The sequence below is a fragment of the Lepidochelys kempii genome, chromosome 15 (assembly GCF_965140265.1).
Source record: "Lepidochelys kempii isolate rLepKem1 chromosome 15, rLepKem1.hap2, whole genome shotgun sequence".
Classification (NCBI taxonomy): domain Eukaryota; kingdom Metazoa; phylum Chordata; order Testudines; family Cheloniidae; genus Lepidochelys; species Lepidochelys kempii.
In genome coordinates this window covers 25667637-25695498 of record NC_133270.1, presented here as the reverse complement: position 1 = coordinate 25695498, position 27862 = coordinate 25667637, and the positions used below count along the sequence as shown (strand labels likewise).

The window sequence follows — 27862 nt, the reverse complement described above, 5'->3', positions numbered from 1 at the left end:
GCAGGGGGCGGCCGTACCCTGGCCCCGCCCCGCTTCAGCGCTCCTTGGAGCCGGAGTTCCGAAACCCTCCCGCCCCGAGCTGGCGCGGAGAAGGTGGCGCTTGCTCGCGACCCAACGGCTTTAACCGCTCGCGCGGCGTTCGAACTGCTCCAGGTAACAGGTCCAGCGCGTGAGCCGAGTGACGCAACCCGATAGGTGGGGCTAATGGAGGCCGGAGGGAGGGGTCTGTGGGCCGGCTGAGGCGGGAGAGCTGCGATGGAGGCATCAGTTAAGCTAAGCGGGATCGCGGGGGATTCAGCCCCTGGATGGGAGACCACACGTCGGTTGAGGTCTGCGGCTTTGTGTGCTTCAGCTGACGATGGAGTGCAGCCAGGAGCTGCAAAACACGGCACGACCCGGCTGTGGAACTAGAGCCGGCGGGGAGCGGGATTAGGGTTTCCGATCGGCTGGGGCGGGGCCCTAAACTGGAGAGCTCAGGACTGGAGCGGCTGCACAGCGCGGACACCGACATGGTATAAAACTCGCCAGGTGCCCCCGATGCTTTCCCAGCAAGGTGGCGACCCTGCCCAGCAGCCTCCGAACGGGGGGCGCCTCTCGGGGAGGGGGCTGAGCTCCCAGCGGTTCCCTCGGATAACGGGCTACAGGCTCTGGACCGACCGCACGGAGCTCGGCGGCGGGCGCGGGTTTCCAAGCCGGGCTCCGGCGCGGCCAGGGGGCGCCCGGGCCTCCCCGCGCCTGAGGAGCAGCCCTGAGGGCGACTTGGGACGGAAGCGCTGCCGCGGGATGGCCAGGCGGCTCCCATCGGCCTGTGGGAGGCGGCAGCGCGAGCTTGGCCTGAGCCCCCGGGGGAGCGTTTCCCCTCAGCCCGCCTGGCACCCCCAGCTCTGGGGCTGAGCCCTTAGTGCCGGGGGAGGGGGGCGGCGAGTAGCCCCTTCAGTCCCGCTGCCCCTGCGGGGAGGCTGGGGTTCTAGACCTTGAAGTGTGATTTAGAGAGGAGAATGGAGGCCTGGCAAACTACCGGCAGGGAAGTGGTGCCAGGGACGGGAAGAGAGTTAAGGGTCCCTGTGCTACAGGACAGAGTTTATTGGCAGCCCGTAAACAGAGGTCTCTTACCTAGTGACAGGTTTCAGAGCGGTAGCTGTTAGTCTGTATCAGCAAAAACAAGAGGAGCCTCTTTTATGTTTCCTCTGTTTCACTGGATGACTTCAGAGTATGCTTATACCAGTATTCATTGATGTACTTTTTAAACTCTTTTAGCGACCTCATTGTACAAACATACCTGCCCACCACGACCTACAACGCTTCAAACTGAAACTTAAAATTGTAGAAAATATTTATCCAGACCCATTAGTAAGTGGTGAACACCTGATCGCAGAATACCTATGAATTCATCATTACCTCTCTCAGCTTCACCCCAGGTAAAAAAAACCAAACAAACAACACTTTAAATATGTAGCATATATACAAAAAGAAAAGGAGGACTTGTGGCACCTTAGAGACTAACCAATTTATTTGAGCATGAGCTTTCGTGAGCTACAGCTCACTCCATCGGATGCATAAAGTGGAAAATGAAGTGATCGCTCTCCTTACAATGTGTATGATAATCAAGGTGCTGGAAATGGCGAGTGAGTGTGATCACTTTAGATAAGCTATTACCAGCAGGAGAGTGGGGGGTGGGGGGAGAGAGAACCTTTTGGAGTGATAAGCTCCCATTTTTTCATGGTCTGTGTGTATAAAACATCCTCACTGCATTTTCCACTTTATGCATCCGATGGAGTGAGCTGTAGCTCACGAAAGCTTATGCTCAAATAAATTGGTTAGTCTCTAAGCTGCCACAAGTACTCCTTTTCTTTTTGCAAATAGAGACTAACACGGGTGCTACTCTGAAACGTAGCATATATAGTTTAACAGGAAAGCATTCATTGAAGTGCAGAGAGCTTCAATCAAAATGCTAGGTATTAGCTTTTCTTCAAGTCGTACGTCAAAGTAAGTTGGAGAATAGAATAAAGCATGCTCTCCTACTTTATACATCTTTGTAAAAAGAAACATTGTAATCTGCTCTAATTTAATGTTAGTAGAATCCTGGAAACCTGTAACGGTACAGCAAGCTGAATATCTCTGGGGATTGTTGTGTAGATTTAGGCCCTGGTCTTACAGACACTTACAATTTTTGTATAATTTCTTCAAGGAGATATCCTTAATTTTACTATCAGGAATAAAATTAAGCGTGTGTGTAAATGTTTGCAGGATTGAGGCCTGAGGTGGTATCAGAGGCTGAACTGTTGTTTTAAGTTACTTTATTCTTCATCAGATAGTTATCAAGAGTTAATAAATGTCAGTGTAACCAAATAAAAGAAATAAGGTTTGAATACTCCCCCCAAAATGCTAAACTATTTGTGTATTTATCAAAGTGTAAACAAGAAATCTCGGATTATCTGATTTCAGATGTGAAAAGATGTTTAATTTTAGATTAAATTTAAAGATGCTAACTAATTAGCGGGTGATTATTGCCACATTATCGATTCTTCTTTTAATGTTGGAATTTGGTTATTAAAAGTAAATTACTATTTAGCTTTAAGAGTAGGCTTTAATTGAGCTATAAAAATGCAATTTCTTTCTGATTTTTATATTGAAATTTAGGAAGACTCTAGTGCTCTCCTTGGGTTTATTTTTGGTGATTTTAAATGGCTTATTGAAATGTTTGTTTTAAAAATACAAGTAGCCACCTCACAGCATTATATAATGACATAACATGTTAATTAGATAGTTTTGTGATTAATTTCTTGTTGCTTGTATATGATGGAGCAGTTTCTTTCTGTAGAATCCTCGCACAGACCTTGAGAGCAGCACCATTCAGAAACAGAGGAAAGAACTCCAGCTGTTAATAGCAGAACTGAAAGATCGTGATAAGGAGCTCAATGACATGGTTGCAGTGCATCAGAGACAGCTACTAGCCTGGGAAGATGATCGACAAAAAATACTGACTCTGGCAGAACGATGCAGCAAGCTAGAAAGTAAGTACTGTACAATGTAAGGCCCTGGTCCTGTCAGCAGATTCTTATGGGTAGATGTTTGTGCCCTTGCAGAGCCCCCTCTGTGTGTAATAATGTTACAGCATGTAAAGGATGTTTTTGATTTTGATTTTTTTTTTCCATCTTTCCAAATGTAGTTGTCAGTATTCTTTCAGAGACAACAACTTCCTCAGTGGTACTAAAATGGTCTGATTATTGATTGGAAGGAGATGGACCTGATAATTTGATGATCTTTTCCTTCTCAAACCACATGCTGATTCCATGAATCCTTACTAATGAAAAGTATCATTTAAAAAAATTGCATCATAAAATATGTAGGAAAAAGCACATAATGTTGTAAATCATATCTTAGGAGTATTGTTTTAATGTAGCAATAAACTATAGCAGAGTGTCCTTAACTTGGCTATTTGGGATTTTTTTTTTTTTCTGAACCTCTCTTGTTTTTTAAACATTCCCTGGATTATTTGGATTTTACCATCTCCCTTTCTGTCCCACAGAAATCTAGCTGCTCTTCCTATGATATCCTTATAATTTAACAGCCACTTTTAACCTGATTATAAAAATTATTTGGTCTATGGAGTATTGTGGAGTTTAATTTTCAAGTCACATCCTGCTACTGAAAGGTCAATCTGGTTGAGGTGCCCCTTAAATTGTGACTGTCACTTTTTGTTGTTCATCCCTTTGCTGTCCCCTTATCCTCAGTGGTGTGTCTTCTTCTGTCAGCCCCACAGGGTACTTATTTTTTACCTCTTTCCTCACTAACTTTTTCCTCTACATTCTCTGAACATTAAGGGTGTAGGGATTTTTGTGTTATTTTAACAATGAGATTTTAGCTCTGTACCATCAGGAATTAGTGCACAGCTGTGACATCATCAGGAAGCCACTGCCAGCCAATCAGAATGAGACTTTGGGTGATCTGTCCCCTCAGCCATGTTTAAATGGTATCTCACAACAGAATGAATATTCCATGTGTCTTAGATTACCATGGAAATACTAGAATGTCATGGAGGGAAGGATCTCTTTAGAGCTTATTGAAAGATGATTTGTGTTAGAAACTCTGAAAGCAGCAAGATCCTTTGCACTTCTGAAAGAAACTATTACCTGAAAACAGTTATAATTTTTTGTTTTAAGGACTGTAAATTTACTTCATTATTATAACCTTTTAACCTGTGTAGAATTTATATAAAATACATATTGATAACTCTCTGCAAACTCAAAAATGTACAATTGAGTAGGGAGGAAATATGTCAGGTAAAAATCAATACGTCTACTTCAGGATTATGCCACTGTGCATCCATTTCTAGAAATTAACACAGCATTTTAAAGTACAAAAAACATGTAAAGTACTTCTACTTTTTAAAAGATGGTATGCGAAACATCATTTAAACTATTTGCTCACATTAGATACCTGATCTCTTTCCTCAGATGAACTACACAAAAGAAATGAGATGATAAGAACACTAACACAAAGATTAAAGCTCTTAGAATCTCAGCAGAATGATCGTAGGACAACACTTGAAAATACTCAACAGAAGCTTCAGGAGCTGTCTCAAAAAGCAACAGATACAACTCTTCATTGTCAGGCCCTGGAGGTAGGTATTGGTTGTGTTCATGCAACTCCCACTGAAGTCTGCAGGTATTTTCTGTATATAAGGACTGCAGATTTAGGCTTCTATATTGTTCTTGTCTTTGGGTCAAATAACACTAGGTTAAGGTATTACTCTAACAAGGTTTTGTGATTGCGGTCTCTATTTGATTGGTTTCTGGGGAGCGCCACTTACCAGTGAGGGGATGCCAAAACTGCAGCCATTAAACTGACCAACTGCAGTACTTGCCATTTTATTATGAACAGTTTTAGAAAGCCATTGCTATAAATTTAACTTGCTATCATGAATTATAAAATCTTGTCATCAGTTTAAAGATATGTAAGTAATTAAAACTGCAGATTTTTTTAAGGTCTTTTTGTTCATTTGGGAATTATAACTTTATCTATCTAAAACACAATTTAAAAATACTATTACAATATAGTTCAGTAATACTTTGCATTTTCTATGTCCTCTCTTACCTGATGATCTTTTAAACATTAAGTGTCACACAAGCTCTATAAGGCTGGTAGGTGGTAGCATAACCATTTTACAGCTGGATAAGAAGAGGCACGGATTGGGTAAGAGGCTTGGCTGTGATCATATGAAAGAGCTGGGAATAGTACCCAGGAGTTCTAACTCCTAATGCCCTGTTCTAACCAATAGACTATAATACAGAATGGGATATCCATAAGTTTAGCTCTGATATATACTAGCTGAACAATGCAGAGCTGCCTCTGCTGTCTCTTGTTTTATCCCCTCATTCTCTGTTCCCTTCTTGATCTAGAACTCTTTGGAATAGTGTTTCCCAAACTTGGTGTTTCAATACTTAGGAATTTCTGAACCTTGCTGTTAATTCTTTTTTTTTTTTTTTAAAGGTAAGAACAAAAACAAAGTGAGCTGTTAATGGTATTAAGATTTTTTTTTTTTAAAGAGTCCTATTTTATCCATCCAAAACTTGTTGCTATTTAAATAGTGATTTATGTCTTCAAAGCCATTTATAAATTCTTTCACCACCCCTCTTCATTTTACAGATGGATAATCTAATGCACAGAGAGGAGATATGACTTGTCAAAAGTAAGAGTGTAAATTGGAGGACAACCAGGATTAGAATTTAGGAACAACTGGCTCCCAAGCCCCAGTTTCTACTCTCTAAACTATGTTGCCTCCCTCTTGACATTTATTTAAAGTTGTGCATATATTTATCAGAAGAAAGAGCCCTTTGATGTTGAATTACTGAAAGTTTATTTAGTAACAGTGTAACTAGTCACTAGTTGATACTTTTTTCCTTCCTATTTATTAGGAGAAAAATCAAAGTCTCAACTGTTCAGTGTTGGAGCTGTCTGCTAAAATAGGCCAGTTACAAGCTAGAGAACAGGAACTCATTACGATGCTAAAGCTAAAGGTAACATCTATCATCTTCTCACTGCATGCCAAAGTATCTGAACAAAACTCCAATGCCATTACCTAATGTGGTGTGATCAGATTGCTGGATGGTTGACTTGACTGAAAGTGGAAAAATCTTCAACAAACCAGAAACCCATGTATTCAGAAAGTATAGTGGACTTCTGTAAACACATTTCTGATTGTCCAGAGTTCAGAGCAAGTCGTCTTCAATTCAGCATGAGACTGTTAGTAGAGTGGGAAGCTTTCACTATTGCCTCAGCATCTACCAGGCAAAATGAGAAGAACTAGAAAAGAAGATAAAAGAAAAAATATTTAAGTATGTTTTATTTTCTTATTTTTGTAGGACAAAGATATACTTGAAGCAACCAATCACATTACTGAATTTACGTCTAAATTTAAAAAGTTGGAAAGTGCATTGCGTGCAGCTAAGATGGGGGAATCCAGTATCAATAAAGAAAAGCAGGATTTCAAACTGAGACTGAAACAACTAACATTTGAAATGAATAAATTAAAAGGTAAGTAATATAACTGACACCTCCTCCACTGTAAATCTGAGTGTATACCTTTCACTCAAGAACACACTTTATTTTAAGATGACCTCAGTGAAAAGACAAAAGAAAATAATGAACAGCGGGAAGAAATCATACGCCTCAAACAAGAAAACAACTACCTGAAGAATGAGCTCGTACTTAATGGTGAGTGAAGGGCTTTAGTGCCCAATTCTTGATGAATCAGAGGTTTTCAGATTGTGGTCTTTGCAACACTTGCTGGTGGTCTAGAGAGAGCTATCTCATTGTATCCTTCCCTTTATTGGCCCCTGTTAAATTATATTAAAAGAAACTAAAAGTATATTCATAGTATTGCTTTTCTACTAAATCAATTTATGTAGTTGCCACAGGGATCTTATGTGAGCATGAATGGGAGGGAAGGTGGTTATTTGGATTGTGAATGGGGGGGATAGGTGGTACAGGGGTCAGTCTCTGTGTTAGTGTTTGAGAACCTCTGATATAATGTATTAGTAACATAGGTAAACATGAGTGACATTTTTCCCCTTCTTTCACCACTGCATAGAAAATGGTGAAACAATTAAAAACAAAAAAATGACTCTTAAACCTAGAGCTAATAAAAAGACAAGAGTCTGCAACATGGCTGAGGCTGAGCTTGTGAGGTGCTGAATACCTTCAGCTTCTACCATTAGCAGTAAACAAATGTTGGAAAGGAGGGAGAGTGTTCATTTGGCTGCTATTCTCCCATAATGAACTCTCTTGGTTTAAAATGCCCTAACATGAAGACCTGAATAGCAAAAAGGAGTGAGTGTATGTCTTGGCATGTGCACTTTGCATTTGTGTGTAGATATTGCTGTTACTGCAGCAAAATAGTACTAAGAGAATGGCAAATTGCTGCTCTTCCATACTTCAAAATGTACAATGGAGGTTGAAAAGACTAAATAAGAGATTCTATCCCCTGTTGCGGGGAGCTTTAAGCCAGTGACCTCCCCCATCTCATCTGCACCAAGCATTGACCCCTTGTGTTTAAAACCATACTTGCAGCTGTTTCCCCCACACAGACACAAAGTTGGAATTTATTTCTGAGTTTGCTTTTTCATAAAGGAATCTTAAAAATATAACAACAAAGATAAGCCAGTGAGTGATGGTAATATGAAATGTATTTTAAAAATATTGCTAAAAGTTGGGTGCATGTTGAGGTGAAAAACCATACCTGAATGTTTTATTTAGTTGGCCCATGAGTTATAGAAAGAGGTGTCTGTCTTGTTCATGAAAAAGCATTGTGTTGATCTTGAGACTTTTTAGGTTAATATTACTTTTTATGACATTCTCTCTTGTGTGTATTTGAGATTTCTCTTGGCTGTATTTCGTTTTGCACTTTGATTTCTATGGGGAAAATAATTGTTTTAAAACAGTTGAGAAAGCAAATAGACAAGATCAGCTTCTTCAATCTGCCAAGTCTAAACAAGTCCGGACCAACACAGAACTGTCCAATTTGCGGCAGGTATGATCCTCATTGCATTTCTTTTCTGTGTTTATGAAGGCAGTTTTCAGTAATAACATTTGTCTATATAGAACTATATACAAATAAATAGAATTAACAGTTCAATTAAGTAATAAATTTTGTTCACTATTGCTAAATCATGGACCCACTGTAGATCTTGAGCTGCTTATGACTAGTAACCTATGGTATAAATCCCTATTTTTTACATACTGATTATAGTAAGTAATGGTTAGAGCACTGATTTATGTCAAAATGTTTGGTGTTGTGACAAATAAGTTCCATACCCACACAGACTTAGGCATGTGCTCAGCTTCACCCAGTGGGAGGAGTCCCACCTTCCCAGTGTAAAGTTAAGCACATGCATGAGTTTTTGCAGAATTGGGGCCTGAGTCTAGGGGGGAAAATGACCATGAATTAAAATAAACAACTTTACCAAATATGCATTGCTTTGATATTTAATAAGATACATTTTCAGAATAACTTGTCATTATCTGTGGAATTAAATTGTAAAAATTTTGGGCCTTGTTTTCTGAGCACCCACACTTCCTATTAAAGCAAATGGGAGCTGTGAGTGTTCTGCACCTTGGAAAATCAGATCCTTTACGACTGAAGTGAATTCACTTGGTATTAAGGGGCACTGTGCTAGATGTGCTGTCCTTTTTCAGAAGAGAGTTAAAGCCAATGTCCTGATGACTTGGAATCTTTAAATGATCACATGGCACTTTTTGTAAGTGTAGCAGTGTTTAGTCTGTGTGTGTTTTGACCATAATCCAACTCTGGTAACTTTTATTCTGTCTATACGATTTCCACATAGTATTAATTGAATATAGTGTTCTGTACTTCTTGCCTTACAGTGTTGTGTGGTATTGTCCTATTTTGCTAAGCAGCTACTGTTTTTTTTCAATCAGGGATGGCTGCATTTTTAATAGGGTTTAAAGTAATTCCTAGGTAGAACCAAATCTTACATTCCCATTCCCCCCAAACTTCCATTGGAAATGCAGGATCAGACTTTTTTTTTTCTGTTTGAATATCAGTGTTCGATTGTAAAATGCTCTGGAGATCTTTTGAGATGAAAAGCAGTATATTAAAGTAAGATGGCATAATATTCCTTGTTCTTCAGCGTTTCACTAACTGTTTTATCACTGTCTGGAAGTAGATCTATGTAAAACAGCAGCATGATCTGCAATTTCTTCATTTCAACTTGGAGAGTTCTCAAGAATTGTGGCAGAAACACAAGGGGGAGGCACACGAAACAAAGTAAGCTTGGTGATGTGGCTTTCATAATTGTTTAAGGAGAGAATCAATCATGTATGACACATTTAGTATTCTAAAAAAATGTATAATACTTCAACACTTTTATACATTAAAATATGACACCTCTGGCCTGTGAGCCACAAATATGCAATACTGTTCTCATGTAGTTTTCGGTTATGTGGTCAAGAGACATAGTGTATGTTAGTCACAGACTAGAGCATCGGCTGAGTCAGACAACTACTACTACTGTGTAAGAAATAAAATTTTATAAAATCAAATTAGAGTAAACATAACAAATCTAGTCATAAACGTTTCTAGTAAAATAAGCCATAGTAAAAATTACTATTATTCACTATACTATCTCTTTATGCCTGCTTAATCGTTCTACCTTGTAACATTTCTTTAATGAATTTGATCCCTACTAGTGTTTCAGATTAAGTGCCTGTCAGGCTTCTGGGGCTTCCTTGTTTTTTTGTTTTTGTTTTTAATTAGTCAACATTAAGTTACTGTGCCTACAAAAAAGTAGCTGGGAGCACTTTAGATGAGTATTCTTCTAGTGGATGTACCTTACGCTATTCTTAGCCACATACTTTTAGCTGCATGCTTTTCCTCAAAAACGGTGTAGAATTCAAACAACTATTTTTTTTACACCAAATGACTTTTATTCCTAATGCCTGTTGTTTGTACATGTGGTTACATGTACAGTATAAAGCTTATATTTTCTCTCACCTTTAATATTTTTTGTTATTTATATTGAATGTTAGCAGTGGTTCTCAACCTGTGGTCTGCAGACCCCCGGTCTTTGAAAGATTTTTCAAAGGGGTCTGGCACCTCCATTTGAAATTTTTTCAGGTGTCCACGGATGAAAAATTTTTGTTGACCACTGTCCTAGATTAAACTTTCCTTGTTTCCCAGCATGAATTCAATCCTTAGACTGATACGTTGGTGTCCATTTCTCTCTCTTTTGTGAAACTGCTAAAGAGCGGTCTGGAGATATGGAGCATCATGAAACTGGCCTATTAATAGAGTGTCTAATTTTTAAAAATTCAAATGGCTTTTGTTTTCAGTCTGGAAAATCAGAGCACAATTTATAGATTCAAGTAGAATTCCTACAGTATATAATATGGGTAAAATATAAAAAGACTCTCTGTTCCTGATCCTGCAATGTACAATGCATGGATTGATAGCCCCTCCAGTGTGTCAGTGGGGTTCTGTGTGGGCACAGCTCTTTGCCTTTGTATTGTATATCTAGCACAGGATGAAGCCACAATCCTACAAAGTATGGTTTATTACCAAATACAATTCAAATATTAAATGCAGTATTTATAACTAGAGTTCTTTATCATGCCATTGTAGTATCGGTTTGGTATTATCAGACCTTGAAAGTAGCAACGAAAAAGACACAGTTAGCAGTGAAGGCACTCAGAAGATACCTAAGGAATATGGGACTACACAAACTCAGAAATGCAGTCTAAAAAAAATCTGTAATATGTGTGAAGCAAAGAATAGCCAGCTAATTAATGTGTCAGACATGGAGGAAAGTACCTTGGCTCACTTAAATCAGCTTCAGAAAATCTGTAAAGGTTTATCACATGGACAAAAGACTTTGTTTATGGAAGATGAAAAGCAGAATGCTTCAGTAAGCACAGATGAACTAGACAGCAGAACTGTATCTGATAGAAACAGTATGAGGTCTGTGGAAGGCAGGGAAACATCTCAAACTTCACAAGATGTATTTCTAAGCAGAGACCAACAAAACTTCAGAGCATCTTTACCTATACACGAGCATTGGCTCAACTTCAGTCCTCATTTAGATTCATTGAATTGCTGGCATCCTGGGTCAAAGCAGTCTGACAGAACTGATATTGAATGTAATGATCAGACAGAGACAGTGGGAATTTCATGTGACCGAAAAAGCAGAGCGTCTCCTGGTACACTTCCCATAGATGAATCTGGCTTCTGTACTCTTAACTCCATCATAGATAAAGCTGCATGTTATAAGCCACTAACAGATCTGGAATGGATGCAGATTTTCAGACCCATAGAAGGAGATGGAAATGTGTGGTGCAGAGCAATTTGCAACTGTCTCAAGACTGCACATGGAATAAAAAGTACCAGCTTAAAAAGGTTATGTATTGTTACATTTGAAAACCCAAATCTATAGATACAGCTATAATTATGTAGAGGCAAGTGGGATGGAGAATGAGTTTCTGCATATTAAGAAGTTTTAAAGAAATACTGGTATATTTTGCAGGCTTTGGGAGCCCCCTAAGGAAACATTTATGTACGTAGTGTTATGCTGACAATAGGCAAGGAAATTCAAAGCTCTGACTATTCTGATGGATATACCATGACAGCAGCTGTTCACTGAAGAGCACTTCGCTTCAGTTTCCCTCCTAGATTGCTTAATTTTTTTCAGTTATCAACATTATTATACAAGGACGTAATCCTTTGGATCACTTTACAAAGAATTCATCCCTGTTCCCACTTAGCTCTCCACTAGACACAGAAGAGGCCCATTTCTTCAGCTGGTGCAAATTAGCTAGCACAATTGATTGCAATAGATTTACACTGATTTACACTAGTTGAGGATCTTGCCCAGAGACTATTTTCCAACATCCAATTATATGAACTTTATGTAGGGGCACGTTTAAAGTACTGACTCTTCCTTGTTTGTTTAAAACAATACAACAACAAAAGTTGTATAGGTCCATCTCCGTTCAGGGACAAAAGCTTGATGAATAGGCATCCGTTTGAAATGGAATGCTGTTCCAGAGCATTCCCACATAGCTTAGTTTTTGCACTTGTAAACCAGCTTTTTCATTTGGTTAGAGTTACTTTGTACTGTCCATAAATCATCTCTCCCCCTCTACTCCCCTTTCTTCTACCTCCTCCATCCCACCCACCCCAAAAACCTTGCACCCTTTCCTAGAAACCCTACACTCCCATTCCAGTGAATTCCTGTTTGAGAATTAGTTATAAACTTTGTTAACTTAATCACTTTGCCTCTGCCCCCCAAAAGTCTCACTTGGGAACATTCAACCTTGGTAGTGCAGGGAAGAGTAGATGTCACTTCCTTCTGCCAGTGAAGGCCACTCTACCTTGCATGGGATTTGCTCTGTGAGGTGCTTCTACTGTTGCCTCCTGTGAGGATTTTTCTTCATAGGAGCCCAACTGATGGAAGATGTGCTGTCCTGGCCACATCCATTTCCCAGCCAGTGCTATCCTCTTTTGGAATCTGCACTATTCGCTCCTTGGATGAGGGGAAGTTGAAGGTACCTTTTGCCACAAACCCGCTCAGTGTGAATTTACTGTTGCTTGGGCTCTTTGCTAGGGTTTGCACTCTTATCCAGGGCTTGACTCTTGATTCTGTAGTCTCTTGGTGATAGCTTAATTGGGTATTCAGTCGGCAAAGGAGGGTGCTTCCCTTGTCAGTCCATCTGACATTTTGGCATGAGTCATTGCCGTTTTTGTAATAACTGTCGAGGGATCTTAACTCAGCTGATGAATTGCCATATTTTTATCATGAGAGATTGTGAAATTTTATATTGATGGCATAATCTCTATTTTATATACTACAGTGACTCTTTCTGTTGTACTAACAGTTGCTGCATTTTGTTTAATGGACGTGAATGTGGGTTATATTTTTGAAGTTGGAGCACGAAACTGGCTGATCACTGTAGTGTTGCTGGCCTGCACTCCATTTGGTTTGAACAAGGCCCATTTGTATCTTGAACCAAACCACTCATGCCAAATTCAAGCCTGTTCATTTCCTTTTTCCATTCCGCACTCTGTCGTCTTCAAAGCTGGATCACTGTGTGGCGTGACCTCCTAAACCAAGAGTGGTAGGCCCTCAACTTCTCCTCATTCATATCCCTCCTAAAGGCTCACAAATGTTAGTACATGTCAATCAAATGCACTCTGGACCGTACCATTTTATAAGTGGGTAACTAAAATTAAACAAAACAGTTCTGAGAACCTCTTCCTTTGTGTCTTCCAAAGCATCTTTTTTAGATTGTAAATTCTTTGGGATAGGGAATGTCTGTATTGGCCCTGTAAAGTGTGGTGCTTAATGGTGGTCCTTAATGAATGTCGGGTTGCATGTAAAAATGCATTTGGTATTTGGTAATTCCCTATAGATGCAGAAATGTGTCCAAAAAGGTGCTTTTGCTTATTAGAGAGGGAGGATCATAGGAAAACATGCTGAGAGATGGTCAATTCTTAATTTTTAACTTTTTAAAATAAAAATAACACACAACATTTAAAAAGCTCCATTAAAGTGAAATTGATTCATTTAGCAGCTGGAAATAAACAAGTCGTTGCACAGCTAGAAACTACTAGTAAACCCCTGAACACACATGTAAACAACTGCGAATAAGCTGCAGACTACACTAGGCATTCTGTGTAAGCAGACCACAGGATGCAGGTGATCCTATTTATTGTTTAGAATCATTGCAACTTGCTGGCTTTCTAGCAATTATCCCAGTTCAGTGTCTCTAACATCTATTTAGAGCACTAGTACAGTGCGTTTCCTGTGCTGCCATATGTGAATAGACTGATTTCTGGTTGGCTGAAGTTTTTATTATTTTTTGGAAAACATCTAATTAGTATTAGTAAGTGGCTGGTCAAACTACAGAGCAGTCAGAGAGGTTGGCATAGATTCCATGTGGTGTATTGCGACAAGATGTTTATCTTCTTGAAGTAGTTTTCCCCCTATCCTTGAGCAATATTCTTATCAAGGGTAGAAAGTAAAATTAATTTTTATTAGAGAAAGAAAGAAAATGTGTAACATTCAGTTCCTTGGTGGGCATATTTTGGGAGTTCCTATTGTTGAACTGAAAGTAAGTGTGCTAGAGAGGGCTTTGTGATGCTATGGTTGAGTATCCTGATAGTAGTGGGTCAGTGTACTTGGACACTGGTATTGTGTTGGGTGTGACTATTACCTTAACTTACAATTCAATTGCTTTTTTAATATGTGGTGGTGTGAAGAAATATACTTGAACAACCTGAACCCTAAATTAATCTTTTTTTTTTTTTTTTTTTTTTTTTTGTATGCGGAATTATGTATAGGTTGAAGTCCTTTGGCATAAAAAAGCTTTACATACATATTAAAATATTAGCGATATCAACTTTGGAATTTTCTCTCTTCTGAGTATACTACCTGGTCTAAAGTTCAGCAGAGAAAGCTGAAGGTATAAAGAGATAATGCTGTATGTGAAGTCCCAGGCTGAACAGGTCTTGCATGCTGTTGGGTGTGTGTCCAAAGGTCAGGCCTGATCCTACACTGCCTGATGTTTACCTCCTGACATCTGAAACAATACACCTTTAGCTCCACACTCTGAAACCCTATCCAGGCAGTTGAGTTTTAGCTGTAGTTACAATTTTATGAAAAATAGTATTTAAATTCTGTCCCCCCTACCCACTCTCACCAAAAAAATCCAGTGTAGTGAAGGGTGGGAGGAAGCTGACCAGTGATGTCCAAAGTGCGCAAATAACTTTTAAACTCTTAATATTTTTGCTTTAATATTTAAAGCTACATTTTTAGACTTGTTTAAAGGAGGTTTTCAATAAGGGAATAGGTGGAGTCAGAGTATGAAAGCATGGGGTGCTGCCTTCATTTAGATATTTTGAGGAACCTTGATACTTTTTGTGCTGTCGTTTAAGGTAAACATGCTAAGCATATGGTAGTATATCTGCTTCTTCATGAAAGTATTTCAGGATTCCTCTCTTGTATTCAGAAAATAAGGCTGGATCCATCAAAGCACTTAAGCATGTAAATAACTTTAAGAGAGTAATGTCATTAACTTAGTTAGTCATGTGCTTGACTGCTTTGCTAGATCAAGGCCTAAGTGTATTTATATTGTATTATGACTTTTCTTAGTGAATTTACTGGTGATATTGTTTCAGAAAATATCTTAATTATATTGACAGTGAAGAACGTGTGGATCTGAATTCCTTTTACTCGGACTTTCCCTGTTGTTTGACGTCCACACAGAAGAGAGATGGGCCCCAGAAATGTGAGAAATTCTTCGATGCAGACCTCCCTTCAGAGATCAATAACTTATCAGTGATTCAGTCAGCAAATAAGTGCACCAGTCCTACTATCAACTATGTCAGTATCTAGCTTCATAATGTGGTACATTTAGTTTTAGGATGGCTAAAGTTAGAGTGAATTTACTTTCACAAAAGAGTGAGTTTGCGTCTGGTTTTTATTCTGTCTCCCTTCTATATATGAAGTAAATTAGACTTTTTAAAAGGGTTTTAAAGTGTATAGTCAAGTCACAAATCATGTTTAAAAAACCTGATTTATTTTTTTTACACTGAGTTATAGATTATTAAAACTGGAATCACTTTAAAAATCTCACTTGCTTGTCATGTCTTTGCCTTTTAAAAATATTTTAAAATAATAATTAATTTCACTTCCAGTTTCCCACCATGAGTTAGCATGATATTGCAATATTTAGGTCGCAAATGATGCAGGGCAAATGATGCTGGCCTTATTAATGGTGCCAGCATAGGGGGCAAAGCCAGAGGGTCTCCCCTTTGCATCAGGGGACCAGGTAATAGCAAGCATGCTTGCATAGCGCTAGTCACCATTACTCAATCCCAGTAAATCTTGGGATCTGAGATTAACTGGGTGTTACTATTAGAGGTTGATGGGCAGAGGTTGTTCCTTTGTTCTGCTTGCTGACTGGAAACTTCCCTCCTTCCCATCTCTCTATTCGTATTCTTCTTAGTCATTACAATATTGCTGTTGCGTGGTTATAATCTGCTTTTGCACTGTCTTGATTCCACTTGTTGCCAGTCTGTGTTTGCTTTTTGGGTTGTGCAGGTTGGATTTATTTATAGATTGCAGGAAATGTTGAGCAGATTTCTATTTGCACCTTTTGTGGGTTTTGTTCTGTCCACTGATGAGGATTGCAACTCAAGTTTGATCCTAGGAGCAGGAGGTTAGTTCACCATTCCCACATAGGAGACTTCAAATCAGTCATTAAAACTATTGGGGCAGGCATGAATTGTCTCTTGGTCCCTCTCTGATATGGTATATCCCCAAATTCCCATTCTTTACATTATTAGGCATCAACCCACCATTCTGTTTCAGTATCATTTGGGTCTGTGGGAACCCCGTTGTGTGAGGAAAATGAGCAATAACCCAGCACAGCACCTTTTGTGGTGTCATTTAGGCTAACTGAAGACCTAATAGGCCTAGGATTAGGATCTGGGCCTAAGAATTAAGCATGCCTCTCTAAATCTGGAGATATGCTGCTTGTCTATAAGTATAGAAATGGGGGAAGATCACATTTTCAGTTACCACCAGCTGTCTCTCCTTTCAGCAGCTGCCAGGACAAGTTGCTTTATTGAAGCTAGTAAGAAATTTGCTGCCTTTTCATCTATTTGAAACACTAGCTTTTGTTTCGTCACTGGCACCTGTCTTTAACAGTAATGGAGTGTGTATGTGTATATGCATAGCAAGATGCAAGCTGTTACCCTGCACAGACCTTTCAATGGAAACGTTAGCATTTAAATTTGTAACCATTACAGATTCTGGAATGGCATTGTATGGTACAATGTATTTTCAAAGTTAGGTTTTTTTTTGTTTTTTTTAAATAATGCCCAGTGGTAATTCTTCACATTTGCAATCAGTGAACATGTTTTAAAATGATCATTTAATAACTTTGGTTCAATTTCTGTTTCTTCTAGGACTCCTGTTCACCAACAAGTAAGCTCCAGCGTTTGCTGGCTGAGTCTCGACAGATGGTTGCTGATCTGGAGCTTAGCACGCTGCTCCACATTAACCCTTGTTGCAGTCCCAACAGCAGCAGTGTTAATATGGTATTTATCACTTTCATATGGCTAGATTTAGAATGTTGGGAAGAGTTACTGTGAACATTCTTTTCCTTTTGTTTGGCTTGTAATATGACATAGACAATGCACTCTTAACACTTTACCGATGGGAAAATGATTGGATATTTATGATAGTGTCTGAGCTAAACTTGGCTCAGTCTTGCACCCCTCTGTCTTCATATGATCAGGACAGAATTTGGCTTATGTGTCTAAACACAGAGAAGGAAGTTGTTGTTTTGGAGCAAGTTGTGGCAGGACAGCAGATAATGAACATAATTCTGATCTTAACTCATCCTTTTCTTATGCTTCGTATCGTTTGCCGGGAGGAAGGTGATATCAGAGATTTAATGTGTGGTATATATGATCTGTTCTGGTACAGGCATAAATACTCATTTTTAATAGGTTAATTTCTTTAGTTCTTTCATTACAAGATTAAAGATAATGTATTAAGTCTCAATGGAAGTGCATGAAAATAATCTGTATGCAGTTATCACAAAAGTAGAACTTATCAGTGTGCCCTATTAGGAAGATTCTGTACACAGAATATTGATATATTAAACTTTGAAGTATGAGCTGTCTTCAAATATGAAGATGAAAACTTCGATCTAGTTTCAAAATAGTTTTTAAAAACCATATTTAACAGGGTTTATCTAATCTACACTGGCCAACTAATTTGGTTTGAAACTGAGTTCACTGAGGCTGTTTTTAAATTGGGCTTTATACCATTTAAAGCTTGATTTTAAAGGATCCAACATAAGCCTTTGGCAGGTGTACGTTTGTCCCTGCTGGGTTATGCTCTCTCTTAATTTTAGTTATTTTCTGCTATCAGCTGGGGGGACAGTTATAGATGGATTATAATGATTGAGATTATTTTATTATTCTAGGTGTAAATGAAACTCTTCCCCTACCTCTTTGCCTTATGTACTCATCATCACATTTCAAATCTCATCTGAAAATTTATTTTTCTCCCTAGCCTATACCTATTAATTTCACGCTCCTGCTACAATTTTATTTTTACATCATAACTGTATTTTTTTGCATGAAAGACAATGCTATTTTGTAGAGACTATTAGGTGCTGTCTTAGTGGTAGATTGCTCAGTTAGGGCAGATAAATGCATATGCATATCCCTACTTCTCGGGTGAAAAGAAAAAGGTGGGAAAGAATGAGATGAGTTGGAGAGCACATAATTACTTTTCTCCAGTTTTGAACTCAGCAGCTGCATCAATTTTTATGATCTACTATGACATTCTTAAGTCTGTACTTAATCTTTTTATTTTGTATTATAGACAACAGAACTTACAGAAGCTCTTTGCAAAGCGCAGCTGCCAGCTATGGAAGAAAGTGAGACAAAACTTTCGCTGTTTTCTTTATGATCTTGAGTAAGTCTTCTTTTTTATTTTGTAATGTTTACAAATGCAGCAATAATATGTATTCTTTTACTTAAGATGGGCCTAGTACAAAGCTCTAAGTGCATCTACAATAAAACCCATATACATGAGACATATAGCAGCAAACCGATGTTAGCTAATGCAGCCAGTAACTCCTCAGACATCTCCCTCCAAAAACCCTTGGGCAGTTAAGCCTTGCAACTAAAGCCCTGATCCTGCAATTCAGTCCATGTATGTGATGGTCTGTGCCGCACAGAACCCCACTTAAATTAGTGGATCTCTGGGAGGGCACAGCAATTCTTTCCATGTGCAGCAGATTACAGGATGAAGGCCTGAAGCATTACTGGACCAAAGAAGTGGGGAGTGAATTCTGGAGTCAGGGGTCCTTTACTGAGAATGTTTTGTCCCCAGCTCCGAGAACTGCAAATCTATAGATGGTCATATGGAGCTGACCTCAAGCCTCAAGGAAATAAGGCTGACTCTAAAGTATTATTTGATAGTGTTTTTGTTGTTCCACGCCTCCCCCACCCCGCCAAAAAAAAATTCCCACTGTCCAGCACCACCAATTGGTGTAGACAAGGGACTACTAGTGTAGACAAGGGACTTGCAGCCAGCAATTTAAGCGCCATGTTGTCTAGACCTATTCTGAGCAGGGTGAGATGACATGGTTAAATGCTGCTTGGGTATGAATCAGAGTTAGTAACAAAGGAAAAATGCTGAATTAAAAAAAGCCCACGATAGATGCAGCCAAAGATGTATAGAATCTTTAAGCCATTGTGGGCTTTATATATCAATACCAACAGCCTGACTTGCATCTGGAAACCAGTCAGGCATGGAGTGCTGATGTGATATGCTCAGAGGCAACGCACTGCAAAATGCTGAGCAGCCTGAGCCTGATCCAGCAGAGCACTAAGAGACTGTTTAACTTTAAGCTTGCGAGTGATCTCATTTACTTCAGCCAAGAGAGAACTGAAGAAAGGCACTTGTCCACAATCACTCACTGCAAATCCTTAACAAATACTCCTAGAGACTGTTGCATAGTTCCTATTTAAACTCCCTTAAAAATTGATATAAATGAATCCAAAACAATCATCACAAAGTTTATAGCAGACCAGAAATAACTTTTAATGTATGTTTGTACATTTTTATTTAAAGGCATAATCAATTAATGTTAACTGCTTTGAAATCCTTAGCTGGAAGGTGCTCTGTCTTAATTTCCTATTTAATTGCCAAAGCTCTGGCCATCTTGGGCTTCATCAGTCTGTCATTTTTCCTCTAGAAAAGAGAGAATAATTTGGAGGGAGTCTAAAAGCCCTAAAACAGGTGAAAGCAATGAGAAAAATGATACTCTAAGCTCTTGGTAGCTATGGCATGCACCCCGGTTTGTAAATCCTGACTCTCGGGATTACATAGGGGAAAGAGGAGTAGTCCTTGTGCAATGAGAATTGCAGACCTGTTAAGTGTTTACACAGAAATGAAAAGAATCTATGTAGCGATTAACATCCAGTCATGTCCCTGCGGGAGACTGCTCATATGCACTTCACTCTATAAAATAACCTTTTTTTTTTTCCCCTTGACATTTCATGTCTTTACTGGTATTTCTATTTCTATTATGCCATGGAAAAAAAAATTTAGAGTCGTAGTTTCAGTTTGTACTATTAGTAGTAGTAGTTGTCACTTTTCAATATGTTTTTAACTGAGTTTTCCCCCCCTCCTTTAACTAGATTCCTTGCATGTTCTCTGGAAGAAACAAAGATGACATCCAGACTATCTGGCAGGAACAAAGACGATGTTGTTGTCCTTATTAATTAAAATACATTTTGAGAACTGAAGATCATTACCACATTTCCGCTACAATGGACAGTTACTAAACATTTTGGCTCTACCTCTCATGAATGTTTAAAAATTTTGCAAGTGCCAAAAAGATGTGACCGTATTCTAGAATGTATTCTATGTTTGTGAATAATAACTTAGAATTATGCTAAGATGAAAAACTGCTTTTTTTTATAGATCAGTACTCAGGTTAAATGCTAGGGTTTGTTTTTTTTTTTAAGTAATATAAAATGCATAATTCTTTACTCCATGAAGATGAGTATTTTTTAAAATATAGAACTATTATTATTACTACTTCCGTAGTTGTGCATAAATATTTGGTATTTACAGTGTATAACAGCAGAGTGTTCACTCTGTTTTAGTTCCGGACATTTTGCCATGTAAATAGATATGAATAATGTTTATAAGAAGTTGTTAATTAGTGAAGTAACAAGGATATACCTCCTACATTGCTGAAATTTATGAGACCCTTCATCCACAAGATGGGCAAAATAACTCTCCCCAGTCATGGGCTTGATATGGATGTTGATATGGATGTTTTTAGCAGTATATGACATGGATTTAATGTGTAGTCTTTTTAAATATTTTAACTATGCCTTTTGTATCTGTGATCTATTGGAAAAGTGGAAATGATCCATTATTGCATTTGAAAATATTTTTAACAAAAAAAGGCCATACAACCTAATAAATTCCATTTTTTCACTTCTGAATCTCTTCCTTACATCTTAGTTTTATGACATATAACCAGTTATTGACCACGAATGTACTAGGTCTCAAATTTAGCATCACAGCTCCTATCATGTATAAACCCTGGCTTGCTCTGTGGCACTGGTGGGAGGGAGGGATCCCTGCTCTGAGATTTGCATGACAAGAACTAGTATAAAACAAACTTTCAAAGTAATTTTTAAAGCAGCTGAGACTCAAATTCCCTACCTGCTAATGAGCACTGCGGTTAATATTCTCAAGGACTACTATTAAGTGTAGCATTGGAGTGCATACATGGTAAGATCATGATGCTAGCACTAAGGCCTGGTCTATCCTCCGTCTTTACACCAATTTAACTAAATTGGTACATTTAAAAAAGCTATTTTAAATTAAATCAGTGCAATCTCCTACTGTGGATGCATTTATCAGTTTAAAAGTATTCATATCTAACCAACTCAAGCTAAATAATATAAACTCTTTGAAACTTGTACATGTGTTCATACCAGAGGGGTTGTACTGATTTTCTTTTAATTAAATCAATACATAAAACTGAGTTTAGTTAAGGTGCAAAAACTGTGTAGGCAAGTATAAGAGTTAGTATCTTGGTCATATGCATGCTTTATTAGTGCTGCTGTATTTGTTTGGATTCATGTCTGGCATACTCACACACACCACTGTGTCTTAATCTTGTTCTGAATATGGTTTTCTTTAGGCATGAGATGATTTGGAAGATTGCAACTCTCAAACTGAAAGAGAGGTGAAATACTTGAGTGAATTTATTCATGAACTAACACACCTGCAAAACAAACAGATCATGCTCTGAGGCTTTCTATGGAGATTCAAACTAAATCAACTACCTAACAATAGGTTTCAGAGTAGCAGCCGTGTTAGTCTGTATTTGCAAAAAGAAAAGGAGTACTTGTGGCACCTTAAAGACTAACCAATTTATGCAACTCTTTGAACCTGCATCCGATGAAGTGAGCTGTAGCTCACGAAAGCTTATGCTCAAATAAATTAGTTAGTCTCTAAGGTGCCACAAGTACTCTTTTTCTTTTTTACCTAACAATAGGGATCTTTGGAAACATATACTATTAAAGGAAATTAGACTTTTATTTAACTGCTTTCAGATAGAGTGTAGGTGTTTCCAGCTACTTGGCCTTTCTAATTAGAGGTCTGAGAAACAGAAGAAGATAGCAATGAGCTTTTTGAACTAATTTATACGTTTTCTGTTAATGTAGTTTTGTATAGAGAAACAAGCTTGATTTTAAAATAAAACAAAAACACGCCTGGATTCAGGAAAAAGCTTCATCAAATAGAAAACCTGGAGAGAGTTAACAATTACACAGTACAGACAGAAAAATTAACATAATTGTCTCAAATATTTTCCTTTTCCCTTAACAGATAAACTGGAACTCTGCTAATTAGGGCAAATCCTGCTAAAGCCCTGAACGTAAAGTATCTCAACTCCTAAAGAAAGCTGGTATTTAGATGTCTATATTCAAATATCTTACAACACATAACTACGCTATTCTTGAACTAATCACAACAGATCATGGTTTCAAATAATTACTTTTTTTTTTTCTGTATGCATTTAGTTTTGGTGACTAATCTTATGAGAAAACGTGTATAGGATCATTCCAATTCAAATACTTTGTTCTATCTATAAATGTTGTAATAGCTTAATATATTATCAGTTAATTTACTCAGCAATTTTTCTATTATAGCTCACTTACAGCGCTTAAATGAACTAGTCTGCTGCAGGAAAAAAATCAATGTCTTAGGTAATGAAGAACTTTTAGTGAAACAAAAGAATAAGAAAAATTCCTCTTTTAACTCACTTCAGCTGAGCTGCCTATGAAACACTGCCAGTTGTTAAGACAAGTAGTAAGTTTGTATTAGTGTACATCTAGTCTATGTGAAAATGTGTTTGTGTTATTGATATCTCATTCTCCCAATCCCCCACTATTACCCTTTTGTTTGCCTCCCATACCTGTTAGATGTTGTGTTTAATCAAACTCTTTAGCAGAGGGACTCTTTTATGACGTGTTTGTACACTGCCTATCACATGGGGCCCTGATCACTGTTTGCATGCTCTATATGCTACAGTAGTATAAATATTTATATAGCTGCATACACAATCAAAGAATCCTAAATGACATCCACATGAATAGTACAGCAGCATTTAAGTTTTTCAAAAAGAATGGAAAAAGTGCAGTTTAAAGAACAAAATCTATTCAGGTGTGCCTGCAAAGGTTTTTTGGTTTTTACCAAAGCACAGGTTCTATGATGCATTACTATGCGCTGTAAAAGTGATTTAGTACCTTTTATATAGAGATGGGGGCAAGCACAAAAGTAGCCAAAGAATTTGATGGGTTTGAAATCAAACAGCAGTGGCTTCTTAAGCTTTTTCAGTGTGGCCCACTTCTTACTAGACAGAGCATCAAGACCATTCCATTGTTTGTCCTTGTCTGCATTTGCAATTAACTGTTCAGCAGTGATTCAGTTACTGTTTGTTGGTAGACAGGCTTCTGTGCACATGTGTCAAAATTGAAATGAACCACCTATACTTTTATTCATTACAACATTTTGTTAAAACCTTCAGACTTAAAATGATCTCTTGGTGTAATCAGTGTGGTAAGCTGTCCATCAGTATGCTCCAAGTAAGAGGATTCTATTGTATTTATAAGATCACTTTAGCTATTTTTGAGTTACACAAATAGAGACAAAATTGGCTTTAGGATAAACAGGGTGTACTACGGACTAGGGGAGGGTTGGAGTACTAATGCTTATCTTCTGTTTTAATAACAATTTGACATAAGTGAAGGTGGAGTGCTAAATGTTTAGAAACCTGCTTCCTGACCCAAAACCTTCTCCTGAAGTCAAGGAGGTTTGTCACTGATTTAAAGTAGATCAGGATTTGGGCCTCATTGCATAATTCACTCTAAGGAAATCAGAACAGTTACTGCAGTCTCCCTATGAACTCTGTATTACCCTAGTGGGGAAGAGGAGTAATTAAATACAAACAATCCTAGTTAGTAAACAGGCACTGATCCCCCTCAGCCTTTCCCCCTTGGTATCATTTCAGGATCTTCCACTACCCTGCCTTGGGCAGAAAGGGATGCTTCATTTCATACCCTGACTGTGATTCTAGAATTCAGACTAAGGCTGGGCCTAGGGGCTGCAGTGGGTGGAGGGAGAGATGGAGACACTACTTTGCAGGGGAGCCGCCGCTGCCTGGGCAAAGCAGGGGAGGATGCTGCCCGAGGAGGGAGGCGCGCAGCAGCTGCTGGTTGTGAGTGGCTGCCTGGGAGTTGAGAAGGGAGGATTCCCTCGCCTCTGAGTGGCTGCTGCTGCCCCAGCAGTGGCCCGGCCCGCCCGCTGGGGGCGCCCTTGCGCTCCCCGGCTGCCGTCTCGCCGGGATGCGAGCAGTTGCGAGGCTGAGTGTCTGGCCGCCGTGGCTGCGGGAGCAGAAGGTTCCGCGCTTCAGCCCTTAGCGGAGCGAGCCGCCGCTTCTCCCTGCCGCCCAGCGGGCTCCCCTGCCCGGCAGCAGCAGCAGCATGAACACCATCAAGAACGTGCCGGCCCGGGTGCTGAGCCGCCGGCCCGGGCACAGCCTGGAGGCGGAGCGGGAGCAGTTTGACAAGACACAGGCGAGGAGGGGACGGCACCGGGGCAGGAGGAGGGTGCTGCATGGCGCGGGGGCAGGGTCCACCCTGCACAGTTGGCGGGGGGGGCAGCGGGATGGTAGCCGAGCGGGAGGGGGGAGCATGCAGCCCGCCTGCTGGGGGGACGCGGGGAGAGGAGCATCTCTAGGGCGGGGGGCGGCGTAAGGTGGAGGCGGGTCTGTGCTGGGGAAGGGGCGAGAGCGGGGTCCCGCCAAAGAACACCCCAGCGAGGGGGTGAGCAGCCGGTGGAGTTTGTTACAGGAAGTAAATCCATAAAGGGCTTGTGGGTTCACTGAGTTGTGCTGGACTCTGACAGAGAAAAGGGGGGTGGGGGGGTGTCAGTGGTTTATGGGATCTCCACTGCTTCTTCCCAGGGCAGGCCTGGGCTCTTTACGGCTCTGGGGACTTGTCGTCCCCTGGCTCAGGCATTTTATCTCTGGCTCTTTGCTCTTTAATTTTCGTGAATAAAATTCATTAAGTTTAAGACCAAGGGGGGGAAAAAAAGCAGACACATCTGGATGTGAAATGCCCCCTGTTGATTGCATCGATGCAATGTACACTTCCTGTAATAAGGAAACTGTGGCCTGTCTAAATCACAGACACCTTCAACCTTCTTCATTGGCTGGGCCAGCTGCCAACTCGGTTCTTTCCTTTTAGGGACTAAGGGGTGTAGTATGTGTTTGGGTGGGTGTCAAGAAGTGGTATTAGGAAAGATCTGATCAGGCTGGTTTGTTTTGTACAGGTAAAAGTGAATCAGTCTTACTACATTTCTCTCATTTCCTCTGCCTATAAGGGTTTTGTTTTGTTTTTTTAAAGAAACGTGTTGCAATGATTGTACTCTTTTTAGTTGTCCTAGTATATCCTGTTTGACACAGTTACAGAAGCCTGATGCAGGAGCAAACCTGTTTTTCTTTTCATTGGCAAAACAGGTCCATTATTATCTAGGAATCTGTGAGGTGAAAAGTTTCACATATAATTGACTCTGATAATGTTATGTGTATATTAAAACATACACCCTCTTGTTTAAATATCTGTGGTGTGGATTATTTTTAACTTTCTTTAGTATACCTGTTTCTCTGAAAATGAACGTGACTGTTTTTCTAGCAAATGGAAAAAATTGGCTTTTCCATGTGTTGTATACCTTTATAATAGATTTTAAAAATCAGGTGTAGAAATGTCTGTGGGTCTTAAGTTTTGGGAGTTAAAATATGGTATCAAGACGCTTTGAAATAACCTAAAATACAGATATTTAAAGAGGAGACTGAGGAATACAGAATTTGTGGGATGGTTGTTAATTTTATTATTATTTTTATTTGGCGTTCAAGCCCTTCCATAATTGAAAGTCTGTGTTACATTTTTTTAGGAGGCATAAGCAATTAACTGTTGTTTTCACATGGAATAGATAACTCAATTGTCAATTGGCATGAAGGTTAAAATAAGAATGTAGTCAAATAGTTTTCCACAATTTAATAACTTTAGGGAGATTTAAATGACTGTAATTTCTAATTCAGGTGTTTGCTAATATAATACACTAAATAGGCTAATCAAAATTCAGTATCTTGGCTAAATATCAAATACCAAATTATAAGCAAAGATGGAATAGATTCTCCATTAAACTGAAACAGAGACATCTGGAACAGATATTGTACAATAACACATTTTCAAAATATATTTTGACACTATCAATTTTTAGAAAGTTTTGAGGTTTGTATAGAAGTGTTTTACACTAAGATCTTAATTCTGCAAACACTTGCACGTACCCAGAAGAAGTAATTATTCTTTTATGTTCAAATATTTCTATGTAATAATATATTAAAGTAAAATATGTCTGTGCACTTCTAGATAGACTCATGGTGCTGCAAGGAAAAACCTCCTTTTTGTTCATGTTTATAAAGTAGTTTCTAATAAGTAGATCTCACTCTGTATTTTGAAAGGCTGAATAGAGAGGATACTGCCCCTGCTTCTAGCTTTATTTATTAAGTCTGATTTCAGTTCTTTGTAGGACATACTGACGATGAGGCAGCCATATTTCTATGGCTGACTAGATGTATTAGGTCACTTCCTCAAACAGCAAGTGAACTTAAATTCAAGCAATAGTCATGTGAAATAACAGCATTAATTGAGATCACGTCATTTTTCTACACTACTCAGCTCCCTTGCAGCAAAATTGAATAATCTCTCCTAATTTGGCCCACAAGATTGTGGAGTCTTTTCTACTTAGTCATGCAATTCCTATGCATGTGTATTTGGTTGTTTGGGGGAGTCTTAGTTTGGGAGGAGGGGCAGTGAATAAGTTACATAGGGTGCCTAAGGCATGATAAAATAAGTCTAAGCCAGTTTATCCAAGAGTTGTATATTGTGAGTTCACTGACATACCAGATACACAATTGCTGAAGTAATTGGTTTTATAGTTTTTCTTTGCTTCTTTCTTACCTGTGTATAAAATATGCACACAGGGTCTGCTTTTTTTCTTTTTCTTTTTCAAAGGTGTTAAGCACCTGCAGATCTCACTGACTTCAAATGGGTGCCCTGCATTCCTGAACATCAAGCCTCTAGCTCTTGAATTGCCTGAGACTGGTGCTGCAGGACTATCCCCTTTTAAATGATTGCACTAAAGAACAGTAATAAACCTTTAAGAAAAGGTTTTTTTCCCCCACAGTGTTATCTTCTGTTTGAACACTCCAAATATTGGCAAGTTATTGAATAGAAAGTTTTATAACTCCGGGCTGATGGACATGAGGGTCCTGCAATCCTTTGGAATTCAGTGGTGCTGCTGAAGGTTAAAGGCATAGCAGCAACAAAGAATGCTGAACAAGTACTCTATCAACACAGAGTGCAGGCCAGGTAAACATGCTGCAAGCTGTTCTTTGCTGCCCTTCAAATGACTTTAAGTCTTGCAGTGATAACCTTTTTTAAAATAGAGGTGGTAAAGTCTGTTTGTCCTGGTCCCATATTATCTGCTGTAGATCACAGGCTGTTCTTGTGCATAGACTTAAAAACAAAAACCCAGGTCTGTTTCACTCATGACACTAGTGTAGGATGGACTCTGGGATTGAAAAGTTAAGTACATTAAGTTGACCCATTTGGCTATTGGCAAAGTGTAATAGAAGCAGATTCACGCCAGGTGCCAAAGCAAAT

The 27862-nt window shown here is 39.0% G+C and overlaps 2 protein-coding genes across 10 annotated transcripts in view; both read left to right on the top strand.

Annotated features, from left to right (window-relative positions):
- The first annotated feature begins 65 nt into the window (after positions 1-65).
- Positions 66-21056, top strand: CCDC62 (coiled-coil domain containing 62). 9 transcript variants are annotated; one of them, XM_073313657.1, is made up of 14 exons: positions 66-153; positions 1258-1418; positions 2822-3014; positions 4458-4624; positions 5919-6020; positions 6366-6537; positions 6616-6717; positions 7944-8032; positions 9189-9289; positions 10643-11413; positions 15218-15398; positions 16988-17119; positions 18420-18512; positions 20246-21056. In XM_073313657.1, the coding sequence occupies exons 2-13, from the start codon at positions 1383-1385 to the stop codon at positions 18504-18506; spliced, it is 2133 nt and encodes a 710-aa protein (XP_073169758.1). In that variant the 5' UTR covers positions 66-153; positions 1258-1382; the 3' UTR covers positions 18507-18512; positions 20246-21056. The 9 variants fall into 9 exon arrangements, with proteins under 9 accessions (XP_073169758.1, XP_073169761.1, XP_073169763.1 ...); XM_073313662.1 differs by lacking the exon at positions 66-153 and adding an exon at positions 180-512 and having other exon boundaries at positions 2809-3014; XM_073313656.1 differs by lacking the exon at positions 66-153 and adding an exon at positions 181-512.
- A 3308-nt stretch (positions 21057-24364) lies between these two features.
- HIP1R (huntingtin interacting protein 1 related) overlaps positions 24365-27862 on the top strand; it is a 58601-nt gene continuing 55103 nt past the window's right edge. The window contains exon 1 of the mRNA XM_073313582.1: positions 24365-24709. Within this exon, the coding sequence (XP_073169683.1) occupies positions 24617-24709 (93 nt within the window). The 5' untranslated portion in view covers positions 24365-24616. The remainder of the gene's footprint in view (positions 24710-27862) is intronic.

Bases quoted from the DNA above. Each gene is read 5' to 3' on its own strand.
- CCDC62 (XM_073313657.1), top strand. From the start codon at position 1,383: ATGAATTCATCATTACCTCTCTCAGCTTCACCCCAG. The intron at 8,033-9,188 runs GTATGATCCTCA...GTCTGGAAGTAG, and splicing joins AACTGTCCAATTTGCGGCAG to ATCTATGTAAAACAGCAGCA. The intron at 11,414-15,217 runs GTTATGTATTGT...TTATATTGACAG, and splicing joins AAAAGTACCAGCTTAAAAAG to TGAAGAACGTGTGGATCTGA.